This window comes from Harpia harpyja, chromosome Z, assembly GCF_026419915.1.
Source record: "Harpia harpyja isolate bHarHar1 chromosome Z, bHarHar1 primary haplotype, whole genome shotgun sequence".
NCBI classification, from domain to species: domain Eukaryota; kingdom Metazoa; phylum Chordata; class Aves; order Accipitriformes; family Accipitridae; genus Harpia; species Harpia harpyja.
The window spans coordinates 61,800,936-61,819,088 of record NC_068969.1 but is presented as its reverse complement, the minus strand read 5'-3'; the positions used below and the strand labels follow the sequence as shown (position 1 = coordinate 61,819,088).

The 18,153-nt window shown below is 42.9% G+C and overlaps 1 protein-coding gene across 6 annotated transcripts in view; it reads left to right on the top strand.

Annotated features, from left to right (window-relative positions):
* The window catches only part of NRG1 (neuregulin 1), a 184,996-nt gene that overhangs the window by 34,944 nt on the left and 131,899 nt on the right, over positions 1-18,153 (top strand). For 2 of the 6 annotated variants that reach the window (XM_052778030.1, XM_052778028.1), the window contains exons 3-5: positions 4,782-4,906; positions 13,578-13,628; positions 16,570-16,620. In XM_052778030.1, coding sequence (XP_052633990.1) covers positions 4,782-4,906; positions 13,578-13,628; positions 16,570-16,620 — 227 coding nt within the window. The remainder of the gene's footprint in view (positions 1-4,781; positions 4,907-13,577; positions 13,629-16,569; positions 16,621-18,153) is intronic. The other 4 variants (XM_052778033.1, XM_052778037.1, XM_052778031.1 and 1 more) reach the window with 3 other exon arrangements.

The window sequence follows — 18,153 nt, the reverse complement described above, 5'->3', positions numbered from 1 at the left end:
AGGAGTGAAGTTGTGCCCGGGAAGAAGGGAGGGGTGGAGGGAAGGTGTTCTGAGATTTGGTTTTATTTCTCATTACCCTACTCCGGTTGATTTGTAATAAATTGAGTTAATTTTCCCCAAACTGAGTCTGTTTTGCCCGTGACGGTAATTGGTGAGTGATCTCTCCTGTCCTTATCTCGACCCACAAGCTCTTTGTTATATTTTCTCTCCCCTGTCCAGCTGAGAAGGATGGGGAGTGATAGAACGGCTTTGGTGGGCACCTGGCATCCAGCCAGGGTTAACCCATCACAGTAGAGTACAAAAAGGGGAAAGACAAGGGATGTCTGCTGACATCTGAAGGATTTTCCTTGCCTTTTTATTTTGAGATTTTACTTTGAGGGCACATCAGTGCTTTGCCATTTCTTCTTTTGCTTTTTACATGTGCTTCCAGGACTGAGTAGATGTGAAGAACTTAAAAGGAGATAGATTTTATTTTGATAAAAATTGGGACAGGCATGGGTTCTAAAGCTAAAGGAAAACAGGGGAAAATGCAGTGCAAATGAATGCCTGAAAAGACATGCAGATTAAAGTAAACAAAGCCATATTATAAAGATCCGATAGCAAATGAAATGAATATCAGTGATGAAGGAGTTTTTTCCCCACTTACTTTCTGTATTTTTTTCATGACAGTGCATTGGTAAATGTTTGTCATGTTCGTATGCTGCTATATTGTTATAACAATCATTTTAGTATGAATTTTTTACTATTACCAAGTGTGGGAAACATCAACTAGGAAGGCTAGAGTAGTTGTTGATCTGTCTGGGATTGTCTGTTTTAAAGATCAAATGGCTACATAAAAAGTAGGCTATGTTTCTGGAGAACCATTAGCATGCAGGGTACCACAGTCTTATTGACTCCTTCAATCCAAACACTTGAGAATAACACTTTCTACATATTTATGAAAACCTTTCGAAGTTTCTAGGTAGTGGCCAATGGCCAGAAGTGACTTTCGCTAATGCCATATTTTGCAAGAAATCACCTTTCTCATTGTGTGATGGCAGAATAAAACCTGTTCGTTGTTGGGAGAAAAATAAATATTTCTGAGTTCTGGCTATTTAGCTTTAGGTTTTTTAACAAATTTCAAAAATATCTGGCAGAGCAATGAAGTGTCTAGCTCAAAAATTGAAATTAATACCTTCGCTTGGCACCTGGAGTAGGCACGGAAAAGATAATACTGCAACTTGGTGTTTATTGGGTGCATTTGGCCGGGGTGAATACTACTGGTTCAAAGGATTTTTGGGAGCGGGGCACATGCTGACTGTGTTTTCCTAGTTTTTTAAGGGTTTAGAAGACTCTGTGGCAATGCAGGCTTCCTCAAAGCTTCGCCTTCTGAAGACTGCCTTGCATGTAAAATGAACTCGGGGGATCACTCCTCTAAGCTCACTAGGATGATTTCAGGGTGGTTGATTCAGAGGGCGCATTGCCCTGACATGTGATGACATGACAGTACAGCAGGTGAAACACACTAAATGACTGTGCCCCTTCTCATTACACTGGAAAGTCAAGAGAAACTGAATGAGTTTAAATTTTAATGAAAGGCATTTAAAGCATTCACTTTTAACCTCAAATTTGTCATGGAGTAAGAGCACGCAGTCAGTGAGTTTCTGCTGCTGTTATGATTGCTTATGATTCGTGATGCCACAATTGACTGATTTGTGTGTCCAAGCTCTAAGCTGTTCCTTTGCGTCAGTGGAGATACAGAAAAATTGGGCACCAGACAAGGGCTTTTCACCTGCTAGCTAACTTTCCCATGCCTGTTCACTTGTACTGGTAACATTTCATTTTCATTCCCTGATTTCAAACCCAGGTGAAGCGTGCACTTTTTTGTTTTGGGTAGTGTGCTGTGCAGAGTCAGGCTCTCTTCATGAAGAGAGACTCCTTTATTGAGGTTGCGTTTTTTGGGCAGAGGGATGGTGTTTGCCACTTCACCTAGCTGATGGCTTTGGATGCAATAGTGCATGAGAAAACTTTGTGTGCAAGTGCCCTGTGCCTTGGGCTTCATCCAAGCTTAGCCTGGATATTTGCCCGCAGACAGGCAATTCTGGATGACAGATGGAGACTGGAAGCAAAATGAATTCAAGCAGTCAGATAAGGTGGGCTGGGACTGCACTCTGCGGATGTATTTCTTTCCCTTTCGTGTATGAATACAAGCTCAGCAGTGTCATAGTGGCAATGAGCTAAAAATTATAACAGAAGCAAATCTTATAGGGAGAGGCATTTTTTGGTGTTGCATGGTATAGATTGAGAAAAGGACAGGCATCTGAATACAAAATCCCTTATCAGAGGCTTTAAGTGAATACTGTTGGAGTACTGTATTGCTAGGGAGCTGCTTCATTTACAGACATTAATGAGTCATCTTCTGCTCTGACTGTTTTGAATTCTGTCCTGATATGTCTTGATAATATTCTTAAGGCTATAAATATTCATATTATTTCTCCTGCTCTCAGAGAGAAAACTCCTTACAGAGTTTTTCTAAAAACAAGAGTAAATCTGGCTTGTTAGAAGTAGATTTGTAAAAAATACGGTTGCTTCACCTATTTTAATATAATCTTAAAATCATAAAAGGAAGACACAATTCCTCACATTTTCCCCTATCTATCATGTAAAACAAAGAGAATAAAAATAAATGTGCAGGGCAAAGAGCTTCTTCTAAAGGCCAAGAGTGCCACAAAGGTGGTTTGCATCAATATTACTTAATATCATACAGAGAGGAAAAGAGACTACAGCAGACATATAGTGGGTGCCCAAAGAAAAGTGATATAGCTGCAGCTGTGCTTCTTGCTTATCACTGGGTTAAAGTGAGTTCCTCAAAAGAATGAGCCTGTTTACATTTCCTTTTGAGGCATGCTGAGGCTACAGCCTGCTCTCCCTCTAGGCAAATGTCTGCAAGCATGGCTGAAAGATAACCTGTGCAATATAGGAAATATCACATGTCCATGCAAGCTGCTAGGTGGTGTAGACTACTGCCAGACGTTCCTGGACAGGCCCTCAATAGGCTGTTGCAAAACCAGTTATGTAGATGGCTGGCAGAAAGATTAGAGTAGGCCATTTTTACTGTGGCATAGCTGTTAGGTGCAAAATTCCCATGCAAAGAGACAGTAGCTTCCACCTTCTTGACACTTCTGTCAGTGTCTCAACCACATTTTTCTCATATATTCATGGTGGCCACCAACTAGAGTGTGTTCTTGTATGCCATATGAAATGCAGCCCAGATAATTAATTCAGCATTGGGAACTGGGATCCTAATGTTGCCTGAGAAGGGAGCCCAAATAGTCAGCTATTTAGTTGTTTACCGTTTGAGTAAACCTGAGCAACTTGCTAATCCTAGCTTGGCTGCTTCTACTTCTTGCAAGCCCAGTGGCCTCAGGAAAGCAGCCCTCTTTCATGACATGAGGGGAAAGTCTTGTAATGTGAGTTTCTAGCAGAGCTAGGATCCACCTGGCACACTGCTGTCATCCCGTGAGGGCCACAGCGCTGACTCCTCAGCAATAGGACCTTTGTGTAGAGGCAGGGAATGCTGAGCTGCTGATAAGCAGGTGTTTGATAGCAGATGGGATAGTTTACTGTGCTGAAGGGAGGGATGGCTCACAAGGATGGGTTGGAAAGTGGCATTGAACATTTTGGTTGCTCCAGAAGCCCCCCCTGCTACAACAGACTTGTTTCTGGTCTGAACCCAGCCCTGCTCAATGGTTCCCAGAAGGGGTAATCAATTGTGATTTCTGCATGGAGAGTTAGGAGACATGGCTGTGCTGAAGCAAAGCAACTCCCCAAACATAGCTTGACTCACCACTCATCACTAGACATGCTGGTGACTACGAGGTTTTAGAGTGAAGAACCTGTGCTCCCTGGGGATCAGTCCTTCATGTTGGGGTAGGCCAACTTAGGGAAGCCAATGCTCATGCACTCTGCTAGGTGACTGTTGTGTAGATAAATGAGCAGGCTTTGCTACAGGCAAAAACTTCCCCAAAGCAATTCTTTTAAACAGAAACTGGGAACAGCAATAATGTGTGTATTTTCCCCAAGCTAGTCATTCTTCGCAGTCTAGGTAATGGGATTATTGCCATCACATGAGTTGGGGACCCCTTGAATGACACCAGAACATGTTCCTACCAAATTAATGGGTAGGCAGGAGTTCTGCATTTTAAAATCTAATCTTAAAACCTTGGAGACTGATTAAATTACGTCTCTGAGCCAGGAACAAAATGTAGCTTCATGCAAATTGTGCTCCTGCTCATAATTTTTTGTTAGCCCTGGAGAATGATTTACTATTAGGGTTTCAGAGGTTGTTAAAGAGAGTGGTGCATTCTAATCTCATGATTATTTAGTCAGATGTTGGAAACTACAGTACTTACCCAGAACTCTGCTACTGGCAATATGAAAATGTAGGAAAGGGTAATCTATTTTAGTATTACACCCATCTCTGTGGCGTCTGGATAGCCAACAATTCAGCTGAGAGAGGAAGGTTGTTTTTCAGATTTACTTTAAGAACAAAGACTCCTCTCCAGCAGAAAAGCATAAACAAGTATTTTCATTTGAGTTCATTAATATGCCTATTTTCCAGCAGCCTGTAAGAGAGATACTTTTTTATTCTCCTCCCTTCATTCAAACCTGGATAGTGTTAATCTGTCAGTACGAATGGAAGACAAGACTCTTTGTTGAGAGGCAAAAAAAAGAGTGCATTAGTTGATGTAGTGACTGTTACTCCAGTACAGGATGTTTACATGTTTTTTCTGATTTCACAGGAAATACTCTGAGCTTCACATTTACAGAGCCACGTTGGCTGACGCTGGGGAATATGCATGCAGAGTGAGCAGCAAACTAGGGAATGACAGTACTAAAGCCAATGTTATCATCACGGACACCAATGGTAAGGCTTGACTCTTTATTTTACTATCATGTTCAGAAAGACCATGTCTTAAAGCTGCCACCCTGACAAAAGGGTTTGGAGGAGGGGAAGGCTTTGCAAGTGAAGTGGAAGTGGAAACATTGACATGTATTAGGTGTACTAAGAAAATTAATCAGGCTTGACTTGTCTGCTATGTAGTTGAGATGTTCAGTTTTCTTTACCCAGACAAATGGGATGCCTCCTATGGATCTCAGCAGAGATCAGCATTTTCTGTGAGACACTTTCCAACACCAAGTCTACGACACAGTCTAAATAGACAAGATAAGAGGAGGATGAAGGGAAGGGAATATTATTCTAATTCCCATGGTACACATGAGTAGTGGAGGCACTATAGACCTGTGGGGAAGCTTTCATTTAACTTAAAACATGTCCTAGTCTGAACTTCTAAACCAGCACTTCTCTCTTTGTCTTTAAGTAATATTTGTATCGCTCTGATTGCCATCATTTTTACTTTCACAGATGTTGAAAGGTTTTTCTTTTGGTTTCTAAAATAATAATGACAAAGGCGTGAATGTATTTGAAGGCATATTATTCAAAGGCATGAATGTAATTCACGAACTTTAATTCAGGTATTGTGGTTTGAACTTATTGCTTGAGGAGCGGAGCTTCTCATGAGGCAGATAGCATTCAGACTTACCCAAATGATTTAAAATTACTATAGATTGCTGTTTTTGCAGGGCTCCTTTCCATTTCATTTACAGGAAGTTCCAATTGCTTCTGACAGAATTTTGTGAGTGTTACCATTGTACACAAATGTTTTAGCAGTACTATTTCTCCTTGCGAGTGCATTGGAGGCTGCAGGTTGGTTGAAATCTTGTTTCTTAAGTGTGACATTGACTAATTCAGCTCCAATAATTCAAACTCCAGTGTCCAGCCAGTTGTGAAGTATCAAACAAACATGCCCTCATTAGCAAACAAAGCAGAAGTTCTATGCGTATCTGAGATAGGTTTAAAGATGTTGTTGCAATGGCAATTTACCAGGGATGCTTTTCTGTTCCACATTGTGCTCTGAAACAGGAGAAAGGCATTAAAATAAAAAGAAAAATGAATGTAAACCTTTGCCAGTGGGATTTGTGTTTGGCTATCTGCTGTTTTGTGAGCACACAGTGATCGCTCGACTGTATTCACTTTGTGTATTTGCTATTCTATTTCATCAACTAAAGAATCTCAAGTGCTAAGATTTCATACTGGCTGTATGGTATTATAATTATGATCAGCTGTCAGGAGACTGATATAAAAGCTCAAGTGTTATTTACCAGAATATTGTTAGGAGGAAAAATGGGTAGGTGTTTCTGTGTAGCTTTGTAAATGTTCTTGGTTTCCATGAATACTAATTTTGGTTGCTCATTAGCTGCTTACATGGAAAGCTCCTATACTGTTTCCAAGATACTGGAGTTTCCAAAACTCAGCTGTAGGCACTGTGCCTAGGCTACGATACAGATAAATGCAAAAAAATGCTTGGCCGTCCTCTATTACTTTCTCAGACAAGGAATGGTGTCGTGGCTGGGGAGTGCATGTGGGACCTCATTCCTATGCTTCATGACATGGATTTTTTGGAGGCTGTGCTGAATGACAGCAAAACACTCCTGCTGCAGGGAGACAGGAGCTTGGTTTTGAATGAAAACATTTGCAAGCAAGCCCTGTTATGTACATTTATAACCGATATGTTAGAATCTGTCTAATCTTATTGTGAAATGTACGTTGTTTAAAACACAGCCGTGCATGCAAACTCACTTGAATGCAGGGCAAACTTGGATCCAGTCTAAACCTGGCAGCTGGCTCTTGTCTGTAAAGATCTGAACTGGAAACTCAGTGATATCTGAACTGGAACATCTTGGTGGTATTTGATAATCTAGAATCAGGCATGGCAGCATTCATTGGTTGAATAAATCAATCGTGCATATTTGGTTGCCACACATACATCTGAGCCCCCTCTGCTTATTGTTGCTTACAAATGACCAGTAAAATTGTTCCTAATTTTCTTCCTAATGATGGAATTTTCCACCTGGATTTGAGGAACAGCATGGGCAACATCTGGTGACTTAAGAGGAATGGATCCCTAAGGCCTCAGAGGGTAACATCTGCTTTGCAAACAGGGATAGACCCCCTGCACGGGTGACCTCCTCACCCCTCCTTCCCCTGCATTCCCTGACCTCTTCCCCTTGCAAGCTTAATGACAGATTTGGGATCCAAACTCAGTAATGAGCCCTGAAGGGCAGTCATTATTCAGGTCCTATATATCTGTGAGGTCCTGCACTATTCATAAGAAAGAGAAAGGTTAAAAAAAAAACCAAACCAAAACCAAACAGCGTATTTAGCTCATATTTGTTATTTCCTGCCAGTGGGCTTTTGGAGAAGACCTTGGGGTCCAGTGCAGCCCAGGAGCTCCTGTAGAAAACTAATATGTGGGTATCTGAGAGGGCTGAGCCTCTCAGGGTAGGCAGAGAGGTTGCTTCCTTCCACCTCCAGCAGATAGGGCAACAGTGGGGTAAAGAAAGATACATCAGAGAGCCTGACTTTCTTATGGTTGTACTGACCTGCTCTGCTATAAGAACCATAATTTTAATTATGACCTTTAATTTAATGACCTCATGTGGTCGTGTTTATTATGTGTACCCTGCTATCTGCAAACTAGATCCTCCGTTCCCTTTATGCTGGGTGCTTTAAGACCGAGGGGTAGACAAGGTGATGGCATTTCTGGGTATGGCATTATTTTTCTTTCCACTTAAAGATTAGTGCTTTTCAGTATAAAAATCTTGGGTTTAATTTCTCAGAATTTTGTCAAACTTTAACTATTTTAGTTGAAATTTTCTTTGCTGGTGTATGCCACAAAAGAGAACTCTAGGGCTAGATCAAAGGTCTATCTAGCATGACACCTTGTCTCTAACTTCAAGTAGCAATAGGCATTAGGAAAAAACACAAGAACAAGGCAAATGTGTTGGGTTTTTTGCCCAAGAATGGGAATAGCCACACCTTTACTACTAAGGTCGCATTTCTGAAAATTGCTAATTTCAATTCCCTTCTCCAAAGAATAGAAAAATGAGTATTTCTCAATAAAACAACTGTAAAAATTTCTTCGTTGTTTTCAGTGAGCAAAGAGCTATATTTTTCCCTGATGACATTCCCAGAAATGGTAAATTTTTCTGTCTTAAACAGTAATAGTCAATGCAATAGTAACTCCTGTCCTTGTTGCTGTCGCTGTTATTATTAACATTGCTGTTAATTAAAACTGACAAATTTGCTCTTGTGCAAGTTTTTGCTACACATACACACACACACATACAACACACACAAACTGTATTAACCTACATAGACTTTTAATTTTTTTCTCATTTCTACTGAAAGAAACATAAAGCCTTGTCTGTAGAGCCATATGTATGGATTAAAAATGCAGCAAATATAAAAATAAGTAGACAAACACTATTTTTTACCAGTCATAATAGCAAGCAGTGGGAGCTATTCTGTTCTCTTTTAAATTTATAATGAGTATAACTTGCCCACAGGATATGAGCTGCCTTCTTATTTTCATTCACTCCTATTCATGTATGCTCCTCTAAGAAAGATTGTAATTGAGGTCAGAATAGAGGCATGAAGTTCTCCTGGATTTGTATAAATAGTGCACAGGTTTGGTAATGCAATAATAACCGCTTTTTTGCATCTTAATTTTTCACTTTAGCCAGGCAAAATTCTTGCAGTGAATTTTTTCATGGACTTTCTTATGAACATAACACCTTACTACACTTAGAAATAACACTGAGAGAATACTTCATACCACAGCCAAAGCTTTCAATTTCATGTTTGAAAACTTGCTCACAAAACCCTTTATTTAGACAACTAGGTAAGTGACCTTGTTTTCTAAAGCGTTGAGCACACAACAGCCCCAGCTGAATGTGGTGTCAATCTTTTCCAATAAAAGCTGTTGACCTAAATCTTTTGCCTCTCTAAGGATGTTTTCTGTGCCCAGCATTACTCAGGGTGCAAAAGGGTGGATTCCTGCAGAGATGTTTCAGAAGTTAAAAGTCTACAGTGCTGGATTACTGCTGCGTTGTGTGCAGGGTATTGTGTGAGCGCTCATCCTGCATGTCTGTGCAAAGTGAGTTGATGTAGTTTGAGTCATCAGTGGGGGAGGCTGGGACAACTTTGCCTGAACTGAAGTGAACAAGAAGTGCTCAGGTGATCTGTTCACGTAACTCAACTGTAGACAGAGGTAAGCCTTGGTAAATTCATTAGCTACACAGTCAGTGGCCTGTGCAAGCTTCTGGGTTTGCATCCATAGGACTTGCTGTAGTAGTAACAGCTCCGAGTTGTGCAGTAGTCAATAAGGATCTGATATTCATCATTCATTAAACTTTCCTTTGTTCTTCCTTTTCTGAAGGTAGCCAGTAGCTTCTCTTCAAGAAGATGGCAGAGAAATAAGTAAATAAAAACAACATCTTGCATCTAGTACCCATAGAGCAGATGGCCAACTACGAAATACTTCAAATGCAAGAAAAGTCCCTCCTACTCATCGATTAATCTCTTTGAGACTTGATTAAAGCAGATCAGTGTATCTTTTCTCTCTCTAGCATAGTTACAGGTGACCTGGGGCCATCGTTTGCTTTTAACTGGCTGGTGTAATGGGTCAGATTCTCAGCTGGTGCAAATCAGCATGCCTGGACCAACGTCACTGATTTAGGCCTCCACATAGAAAGAAATGTGGCCATCACTCAGTTTGGCATAGCAGTTCCCCTAAGAGTAGCTTTGAACCTTTCCTTGCAATTTGACATATTTGAATTGAGGGCAGTGCTCTTTAAATCTGATTCAGGGCAATAGTTTCTTGGAGGACCAGGAAAAAGGTAAAAAGCACAGTAGTTTTAAGAAACAAGTCAGTTCATCCATTGGATCTCCCTGTGTCCTTGACCACATGTGCCTGAATGCCTCTGAGGCCTCTGACTATGGCCTTACCTTCTACACACCTACCCCCTATTCTGCCGTCTGTAGACCAAGTAACAGAGGTCTCAGATACTCCCCTTTTCTCAAGGTGTGTGCTACCTTGTGTCATTCTTCATATAATTCAGAATGTGTCACCTGAATGGCACAACTAATGTAAAAGGCTTAAGTCTTATGTCACTGCCAGAAAGTAAACCTCAGGATGACAGAATGCTTGTTGCAGCTCTACCTACCTGTGATATTTGTGGTGTTTGAATCCTCCTCAGAGCGCAGGTTGTTGTCCCTGTCAGGGTCCTCAGAGCCACCTTCACAGCCTGAACCAAAACCCATGAGATCAACCAAATCCCCTCAGTTTGCTCAAGCAGGCTTTTTGCATTAGGCCTTTGGCAAATGAAGTGGGGGAAATAAACGGCTGTGAGGTCATGCAGAGGGCTCTTCACAACAGCAGCTGTAGGGCTGTTAGATGTTTGGTTATCCCCGGAGAAAAGATGTCTGCTGAGAAGGAGGACCTCCTGCCTCCCTCAGAGGCATTACAGCACAGCTTGTCACCCAGGCACTGAGCTGTCTCCTCTCAGCAGGCCAAACAAAGCTCCCTACCTGGAAGGATGAATCAAGATACCAAGCCCAGCAAGGTGGTGGGTTGCTGTGAGTCCTGTAGGGATTGAAGAGGCTCTTCACTGTCTTGCCAGAGGAGACAGCAAGAGGTGAAGCTGGCCACAGTACTAAGAAAATGGGACTGAGAGGCTGCAGGGACCTGCCCCTTAAAGCATGCCCAAACAAGAATCTCTTGTCCATCTGTCAGTATTTTTACATAAGAAAGCCCCGGCACAAACATATCTAGTTTCAGGAAGCAGCAGTTCACCAAAAATAAGTGCTTCTAGAAGCACCAGGGGACAGAACTGGATGGAGCATCTGAGGTAGCTGTTCCTTGTGGGGACTTAAACATGATGATAAAGGTGGGGCTGCAGGCTGCCGTCTCCATACCTGTCCTAGTTTCAGCTGGGATAGAGTTAATTTTCTTCCTAGTAGCTGGTATAGTGTTATGTTTTGGGTTCAGTGGGAGAAGAATGTTGACAACACACTAGTGTTTTCAGTTGTTGCTAAGTAGTGTTTATACTGTCAAGGATTTTTCAGCTTCTCATGCCCAGCCTGCAAGAAAGCTGGAGGGGCTCAAGAAGTTGGGAGGGGACACAGCCGGGACAGCTGACCCAAAGTGGCCAAAGGGATATTCCATACCATTGACATCAGATCTAGCATATAAACTGGGGGGGGTGGGGGGGGGGGGGTGGCCAGGGCAGGGGCAGATTGCTGCTTGGAAACTAACTGGGCATTGGTCGGCAAGTGGTGAGCAATTACATTGTGCATCTGTATTCAATTCTTTTATTATTATTAATGTCATTTTATTATTGTTATTATTATCATATTTATTTTCTTCCTTTCTGTCTTATCTCAACCCACAAGTTTTACTTTTTCCCCCGATTCTCTCCCCCATCCCACTGGGTGGGGGGGAAGTGAGTGAGCAACTGTGTGGTGCTTAGTTGCTGGCTGGGGTTAAACCACGGCAATACCTTAGCAGACTGCAGCAGCAACTGCAAGTATCATGACTGAAAAATGCTTTGAGTTCTTCCACCTTGGGCAAGTATTGATGGCCCCCTACAAGCAGCCTCTTTTCTCTCTGTTTCTTGTATTCAGATGGCTTGTCGTGTGGATCTGTGCTGGCCTTCTCGGGTGGAGTAAAATGCCTCTCTTGGTGTTGTGGTGTACTGTCCTCAGTAAGCAACACACACAAATTGTGCATCTTCCAAACATTAGCATCCACTGTTAAGGCTGCTAACACAAATGCTAGTAGCGGGGCTTGGTAATTTGTGACTTTGCTACATGTTTTCCAAATGTGTTTCTTAGAAAGTTACAGGTGTGGGAGGCTCTGGCTGTATTTTCCACCGGCAGGGAAGCTTGCCGTCGGTGTTCGTACTGACACAGCTGGGCTGAGGAGGCGACAGTAAGAAATGTTCCATCAAGCTCAGCTTGGGCACTAAATGGAACATGGTTTCTTTAACGGAGAAAGAAGAATTTGCTCCAGTTGTGCCAGATGCTGAGCTATGCAGCTGTCAGACCTGTTCTGTCTCCTTTTGTGACTAAGAAAGGTTAATTGCTCAGACAACCCAGCTGCAAAACAGCAAACTGCCTCCATACCCCAAAAATGGTCCTGAAAGCTGCCTGGCTACAGGTCGCTGTGTTCTAAGACCTAGTGCAAAGGTTTTGACCTTAAAAGTTTTACTTATAATAATCATTTCCATGCCACACATCACTGGCTATCAGGGAAATTCTGCATAACATATTCGCTCACAGTAGTGAGATGAAACTGGGACATATTGCTCAGGCAAATAAGATATTTGCCAAAGAAAACTGGACCAAAATGGAAAAAATATGAAAGAAGAGCTAGCCAGTAAGAAATTAAAAAACAGCCTCAACATTGAGGTTTAATGAGAGGGATGTTGAAGGGAAGACAGTTGGACTGAGTTTTGTCTCTGGTCAAGATTCTGTGGACTCTGAAGACGGTGAGCAGAGGGTCGCCTGATCCAGAATCACAGAACAGAGTAAAAACATTCTTAAGTCACCTTTTCCTAAATCTCTTATGAGGCTTTTTCTAAATTCTTTTTGTTTGGCCTACCAGAGGATTCTTGGTGTGCCTTGAGGATACAGGGCAAGACTTCTTCCCTGGGATTTGTGGCCATTCTCCAGCTGTGGAGTTGAAACTTGTGCAGCTGTATTGAACTGCACCACTATGAGGCTGAAAACTGTTTTGAGAACTTGGAGAAGACCAAGATTGTCGATGCTTACAACTGAAGGGCGCTTTGTCCACACCTAGGAGATTGCACACAGTTGTGGCTTGCAGGGTCAGCAGTGCACAGACAGATGGATGGTGTCATTGGAATGAGGTCTCTGTACAAGTCTGTGAAGCCTAAACAAAGGCTTTCTACTTTCTGCTTTCTCCCATCTCCGTTCTGCAAGGCATTAGCAGGGATCTAAGCATGGCAGCATCATCCCGCATAGCCATCAACCAGTGCAACAAGCGGGTGCAAGGAGTCCATGGCAGTATGCCACTAGCAATAGCATATCTCTGTAGGACCAGTATGGAAGAGCAACTTTTCTCATCTCTTCAGCAAAGCAACTGTTTGATTTCCATCACAGAACCCCCAGCAGTCATCCCACGAGGGACTGGGTTTGCATGTGTAACTTAGAAGATCCCCCTGAAGTGGCAAGTGACATTATTGGATATACTTACCAGCAATTCAAGTCATATGAACAGGAACACATCTTTGCAAAATTTAACTGCCTAGAAGCATAAGGAATGAATACTAACACTGACACCTTCCAGAAGCAGAGCCATCTGCATTTCTCCTCTTGTCACTGATCAGTGTTTCCCAGAGGAGAATGAGAGATTGAACAACTGGCTTCTTTCAGAAGAAACAGGCTTTTTTCTTCAGATCTACTGGTAGACAACATCATTTTTCATTTTTTCCCAAAAGGAAACATTTGCAAGTTGGTGTCTGATTGCAGCCTCTGCCCACTGAAGCAGAATTTAAGCTTGCTTCTTTGAGCACCTTTTTCCCCTTTACTTTGTCCATTCTTGGACCTGAATGCCGTTAGAGGATCGTCTGACTCCACATTATAACTTCTTGTTGCCTCTTGTGTTTTCCAGAGAGCACCAGCAAGATACCAGTATCACCAGAAGGGACAAAAACTTCTTCACGTAAGTTGAATTAACAGAGTCTTTCTATCTCTTTCTCTTTATTTCTTCTTGAAACTGCTTCTGTAGCTCTGAAACTCTCCCTCTTAGCAGAGAACAATTCGCCTACATCCAGCACCTTGGTACCTGCATATCACCTTGAATACTGGAGCTACTTCAGGGACTGAGAAATGAATGAAGAAAGGTTAAGCATAGTTTTTGATATCCTGGAGCTGCATTGAGGATGCTAACTAGGCCTGCAGTTGTCAGCCTGCAGCAGACCAAGTGAAAAAGTATTTGAGTTGTTAGGAACTGTGTTTCAAAAAAGCACTTGTTGCTCCTGTTCCTGTAAATCGTAGTAGCTGCATATGAATTTTCAGAGTGTATAGACATATTGATGTTTCCTCCAGAAAGTCTGTTGCCTAGACTGCTCTGTTCCTCAGGGGTCTACATACAATTCCTGACAACTCTGCAGGGTATGTGAATGTAGACAGGTAACTCACTGTCAATAGTTTAACCACTTTTGAAGCTGCCTTGGCATACTAGAAGCCCTCTCCAGATGGTTTCCTTTCAGGCTGGTGGAATTTTGCTTTCAGCATCCTGCCTGCAGTTACGGATTGCACGCCTCCAGAGTTACTCCTGGAACTGACCCCAGTGAGAAGTCACTTTCATTATTTTAACTATTAGAGTTACTTTATATATGGCCACAATACAAGCAGTTGTCTCTACCGCTGAGTTTGGCTGAGGGAGCTATGGATAGGCATGTGTAAGCTGAGCATCCCGAGGATTTACATGATGCACATATCCTGCTTGGCAAAGAGGCTGGAGTCCTGCTAGCTTTTTTGAGAAAGCTATGTCTGGCAGAGACAGGTTTTAGTATGAGATGACAGTGTTTGTAGGCTAGATCAAGGAAAACAGTGGGATTGCCAGATTTTGCATTTAGCATGCCTGCAGCCTTTCCTTTGATGCATCTGCGTGTGTGGTGACCTACTTCTGAAATCTTGGCACTGCTGCCTGGCAGAAGAGCCATTGGATGTGCCCACATTCTTTCATGTTCTCAGTGGGGCCTGTCACTGGTACTTCACTGGATATGTATGAGACCACATAGCTAATAGAAAGTGTCCTGTAACCGTTGGAACCATTTTTGTTCAAAGGAGGTGACACGCTGGTCACTGACTCCACTGGGCTTGCCTTCCCTCCTCCCTTGTGCAGCAAGAATGCAATCCCTGCATTTCTCTCCCTTCTTTCCCATGAACTAAATTTCTTGTTCTTGAGTGATCTCTTTCCCTGCTTATGTCCCTTCCAGTGCCTGCTGTTACAGTACTGTTCTCCTCTTTACTGCTATTGTGCCACTGGAGAGGAGGAGGCTGGGATGTTCAAAAGGCTGGCTGCATTCCTGATGAGTTGCTGGACTAGCAGATTTCATGCCAAGAGGCACATCACGCTGTTGTCCTGAAGGAGAGCAGAAAGCAACACATTCAGTGGCTGTTTGTTGAGGTCTTCTCATGGAGCTCTGAGTAGGTCTTTGCTATGTGGCTGGAGCAGAGACCTGCTCAGTCCCAAACCCAGCCAGGTGCCATTTTTCCCACTGTTCTCACCCAGCCCTGGGTCCAGACCATGTCAGCTTTCTCTGCCACAACAGGAGTCTCCTGCTGACCAAGTGTTTGGGGTTTTGGGCACTGCGGATTTTTTCCAGTCCTTGCAAATGCAAGTAAGTTATTAGTGTGTTGCTGCTTTAATTGGAGGTAGGCTATTGTAAGACGCTGGTATTTAAATCACCAGGAGCTAGGTCTCTTGAAGTATTGCTATAGCTATGTTTTGGTGATAGGAGGACTTACAGAGTGGTCTTAGCTTTTAAGTGTGGTTTTAGTCTGCCTAAAAACTGACTCTATTAGGTGACAGATTCATGTTTTCTGCCTGACGTGACATGTTGTTAAATACTTCGCTACAGAGCATGCAGTATGCCTGACCTGCGGCCTATGATCCACAGGCTGATTGCTAGCCACCCTGACTTCCTTCTTCCCCCTCCACAGTGGCACGTCACATTGCCACCTTAGGCAAAGTGCTCTCTCTGCAAACTCTTCCTTCCAGCTGATAGTAGTCCTCAAGCACACTCTTGAATTCTTTATTCACGCATGTCACCATATGTTTTGCTGGACTCTAAGCCGGTGAAACCCCACGCAGCCACCCAAACACATGGCTCTGGTTTGCTGCATTCGGCTCAGGTTCCTACAGCTCAGGAGGTTCAGCCCTAGCTTCAGGCTAGCTTGCTTCCTCCATTAACTTTTCTGAGTGCTTCCTTTGTGTGATTTGTGTTGAGGTCTGTTTCCTTCATCTGTCCTACAAGATTATTTGCCATCTTGAGAATGCTTCTTCTTTTTCCTTTCTTTGTTACCACTTTGGGGCTTGTGCTAGGTCCCATTTTGGTCTGGAACATGTCCTGCTCTCCCTTCCAGCTACAGCTCTCTGCAAAGGTGGTGACACTCATGCTCCCTGCTCTCTTTGAAGCCACAGTGGCCTTTAGCCATAGTTGTGATAAACCTGGAGGCCTGACTGTCCATTTGGAGTTATGTGAGAAGAAGATAAGAAGCTAGTGTTTCCTGGGTCAGCATGTGCAGCTTCAAGACCCACTGATTTCCACTTTCCTCTGATGCTGTCACAAACAGCTGAAAACTTTGCTTTCTTTTTGCCAGTTTTCTCCTGGCCTTTCCTCCCAGCACTATGGAGCATTTTTGCTGTAATTGATTATTCACAGCGTGCCTGGGACATGCTGTACCAACTTTGAAGTTATTTCCTTCTCGAGCTATCTCATTTTTTTTCACTTCTTTGGCAGGTTTCTGATTACTGAAAAAAAAAAAATTAAAAAAGAAAGCTGTACTGGGGGAAGATGTTCAGGCTCCTCGAGTATAACTATATAGCTGTGGCTGTATTCTTACAACTTTGTTGTTACTCCTGTGTGTTGCAGAACCCATGCTTAGGATACAAGCTTCAACAGAAGGAACAAACACTTCCTCCTGTAAGTATATACACATTGTTTAAATTGTTGCTAGCAAGACCCTCAGATACAGTTCTTGCTCCCTAGCTGAGTAAAAAATGTGCTTCTATCTAAATCTACAGTAAGGGATCGGGAGTGACTGGGCAGGATTCCTGCACTACAGATGCAGTTGTTATTTGTTATACATATTATAACTCTCAGAGCCATGTCCTTTGTGGATTGAGGGCTAAACACCTTCCTTCAGGAAGGTCAAAGCACATGTTTGGGCAGGGCAAAGGAGGAGGAAACTGCTCCAGTGTTTCCTACCTGGAATTCCCTTCCCTGCCCTCTCCAGGCAATGCATGGCTTCAAACATGGTCTCCTCTGCCTCCACAGCCCCTGGCCCTAGGGTAGCTGGAACATCCTTAGGTCCAGCCATTCCCAGCTGCAGCGCATTTCCCTTGATCCCCATGGCAGCTGGTGCATGTTAGAGCTTCTCGGGCTCTTTCTGTTGTGCTCAGCTGCCCTTGGGAAGAGGATGAGGAAGGTGAGGACATCTTTTTATGTGTCTTCCCTCAGCAGGGACAGAGGTTCCTTACTGTGGAAGAAAGGTTGTCTCTCTGCTCATCTTGGTAGCACACTGGGAGCTGGCGGGTTACCAGTGAGGAAGCTGACTCTTTTCTTCCTCTGTAGTGATGCTTCCCCAGGAAGCACACTTTACAGCCATAATCCTGTGCGCTTTCATCTTTGAGAACTATCAGGTAGAGCCTTCCAGCTCTTTACTAGACCGAGATCCACCATCTAGTCAGCCTAGTTTTAAGCAGTCTGGAAGTACGCTTCACAAAATCAAAGTCAGCAGGGTTGTGGGAGGTAAGGTATTGACCTTTTTCTAAAGCAGTAAGTATTGCTGGCTGCCAGGAATGGGATGGCAGGTGAGATAGACCAGTGGTCCAATCCACCCCAACAGTTCCAGTGTTACTGTAAAATACTGTGTGTGCTCTATAGCAAACTATACATAGATGCCCTTAACTCACATCTATTAGCTACTGTAGCAGCACAAGAGGGAATGGTCAAAGCCAAATCTCTGGACACAGTATTCTGAACATTTTTTCATAATTTATATGAGATACAAAAGATTTATTCTTGTAGATTTTCTTCTCAGGTCTTAAACTGATTAATGTTTTAAGTGTGTGGTGAAGGAATTTTAGAAATCTGATAGGTTAAAAGACTGAAAAGCTTTCAGCTAGCAAGGTGAGAAGAGTTAATATTTTTGGCCATCTTTTTCCTCTGATGCATAGCAGCAGGGTGGCAGGAGTAATTCCTGGAGCAATTTAAAACAGACATTTCCTTCTGTTCTGTTCTCAGTTGCATTGAAGTAAATCGGGATTAGTACTATTCAAGTCACTAAAGTAATGGAGGAGAGCAGTATTGGATACTGCTGCCTATGCTGGGTCGGAAAGGTACTACGAAGCAGGAGGGAGCCAATGTTTATTGCTAACAGATGTGAATGTCTACTCACACTACAGAGCATTGAGGGAATTGAGTGCACATTCTTATTCTAAAGTTGCTTAGGGC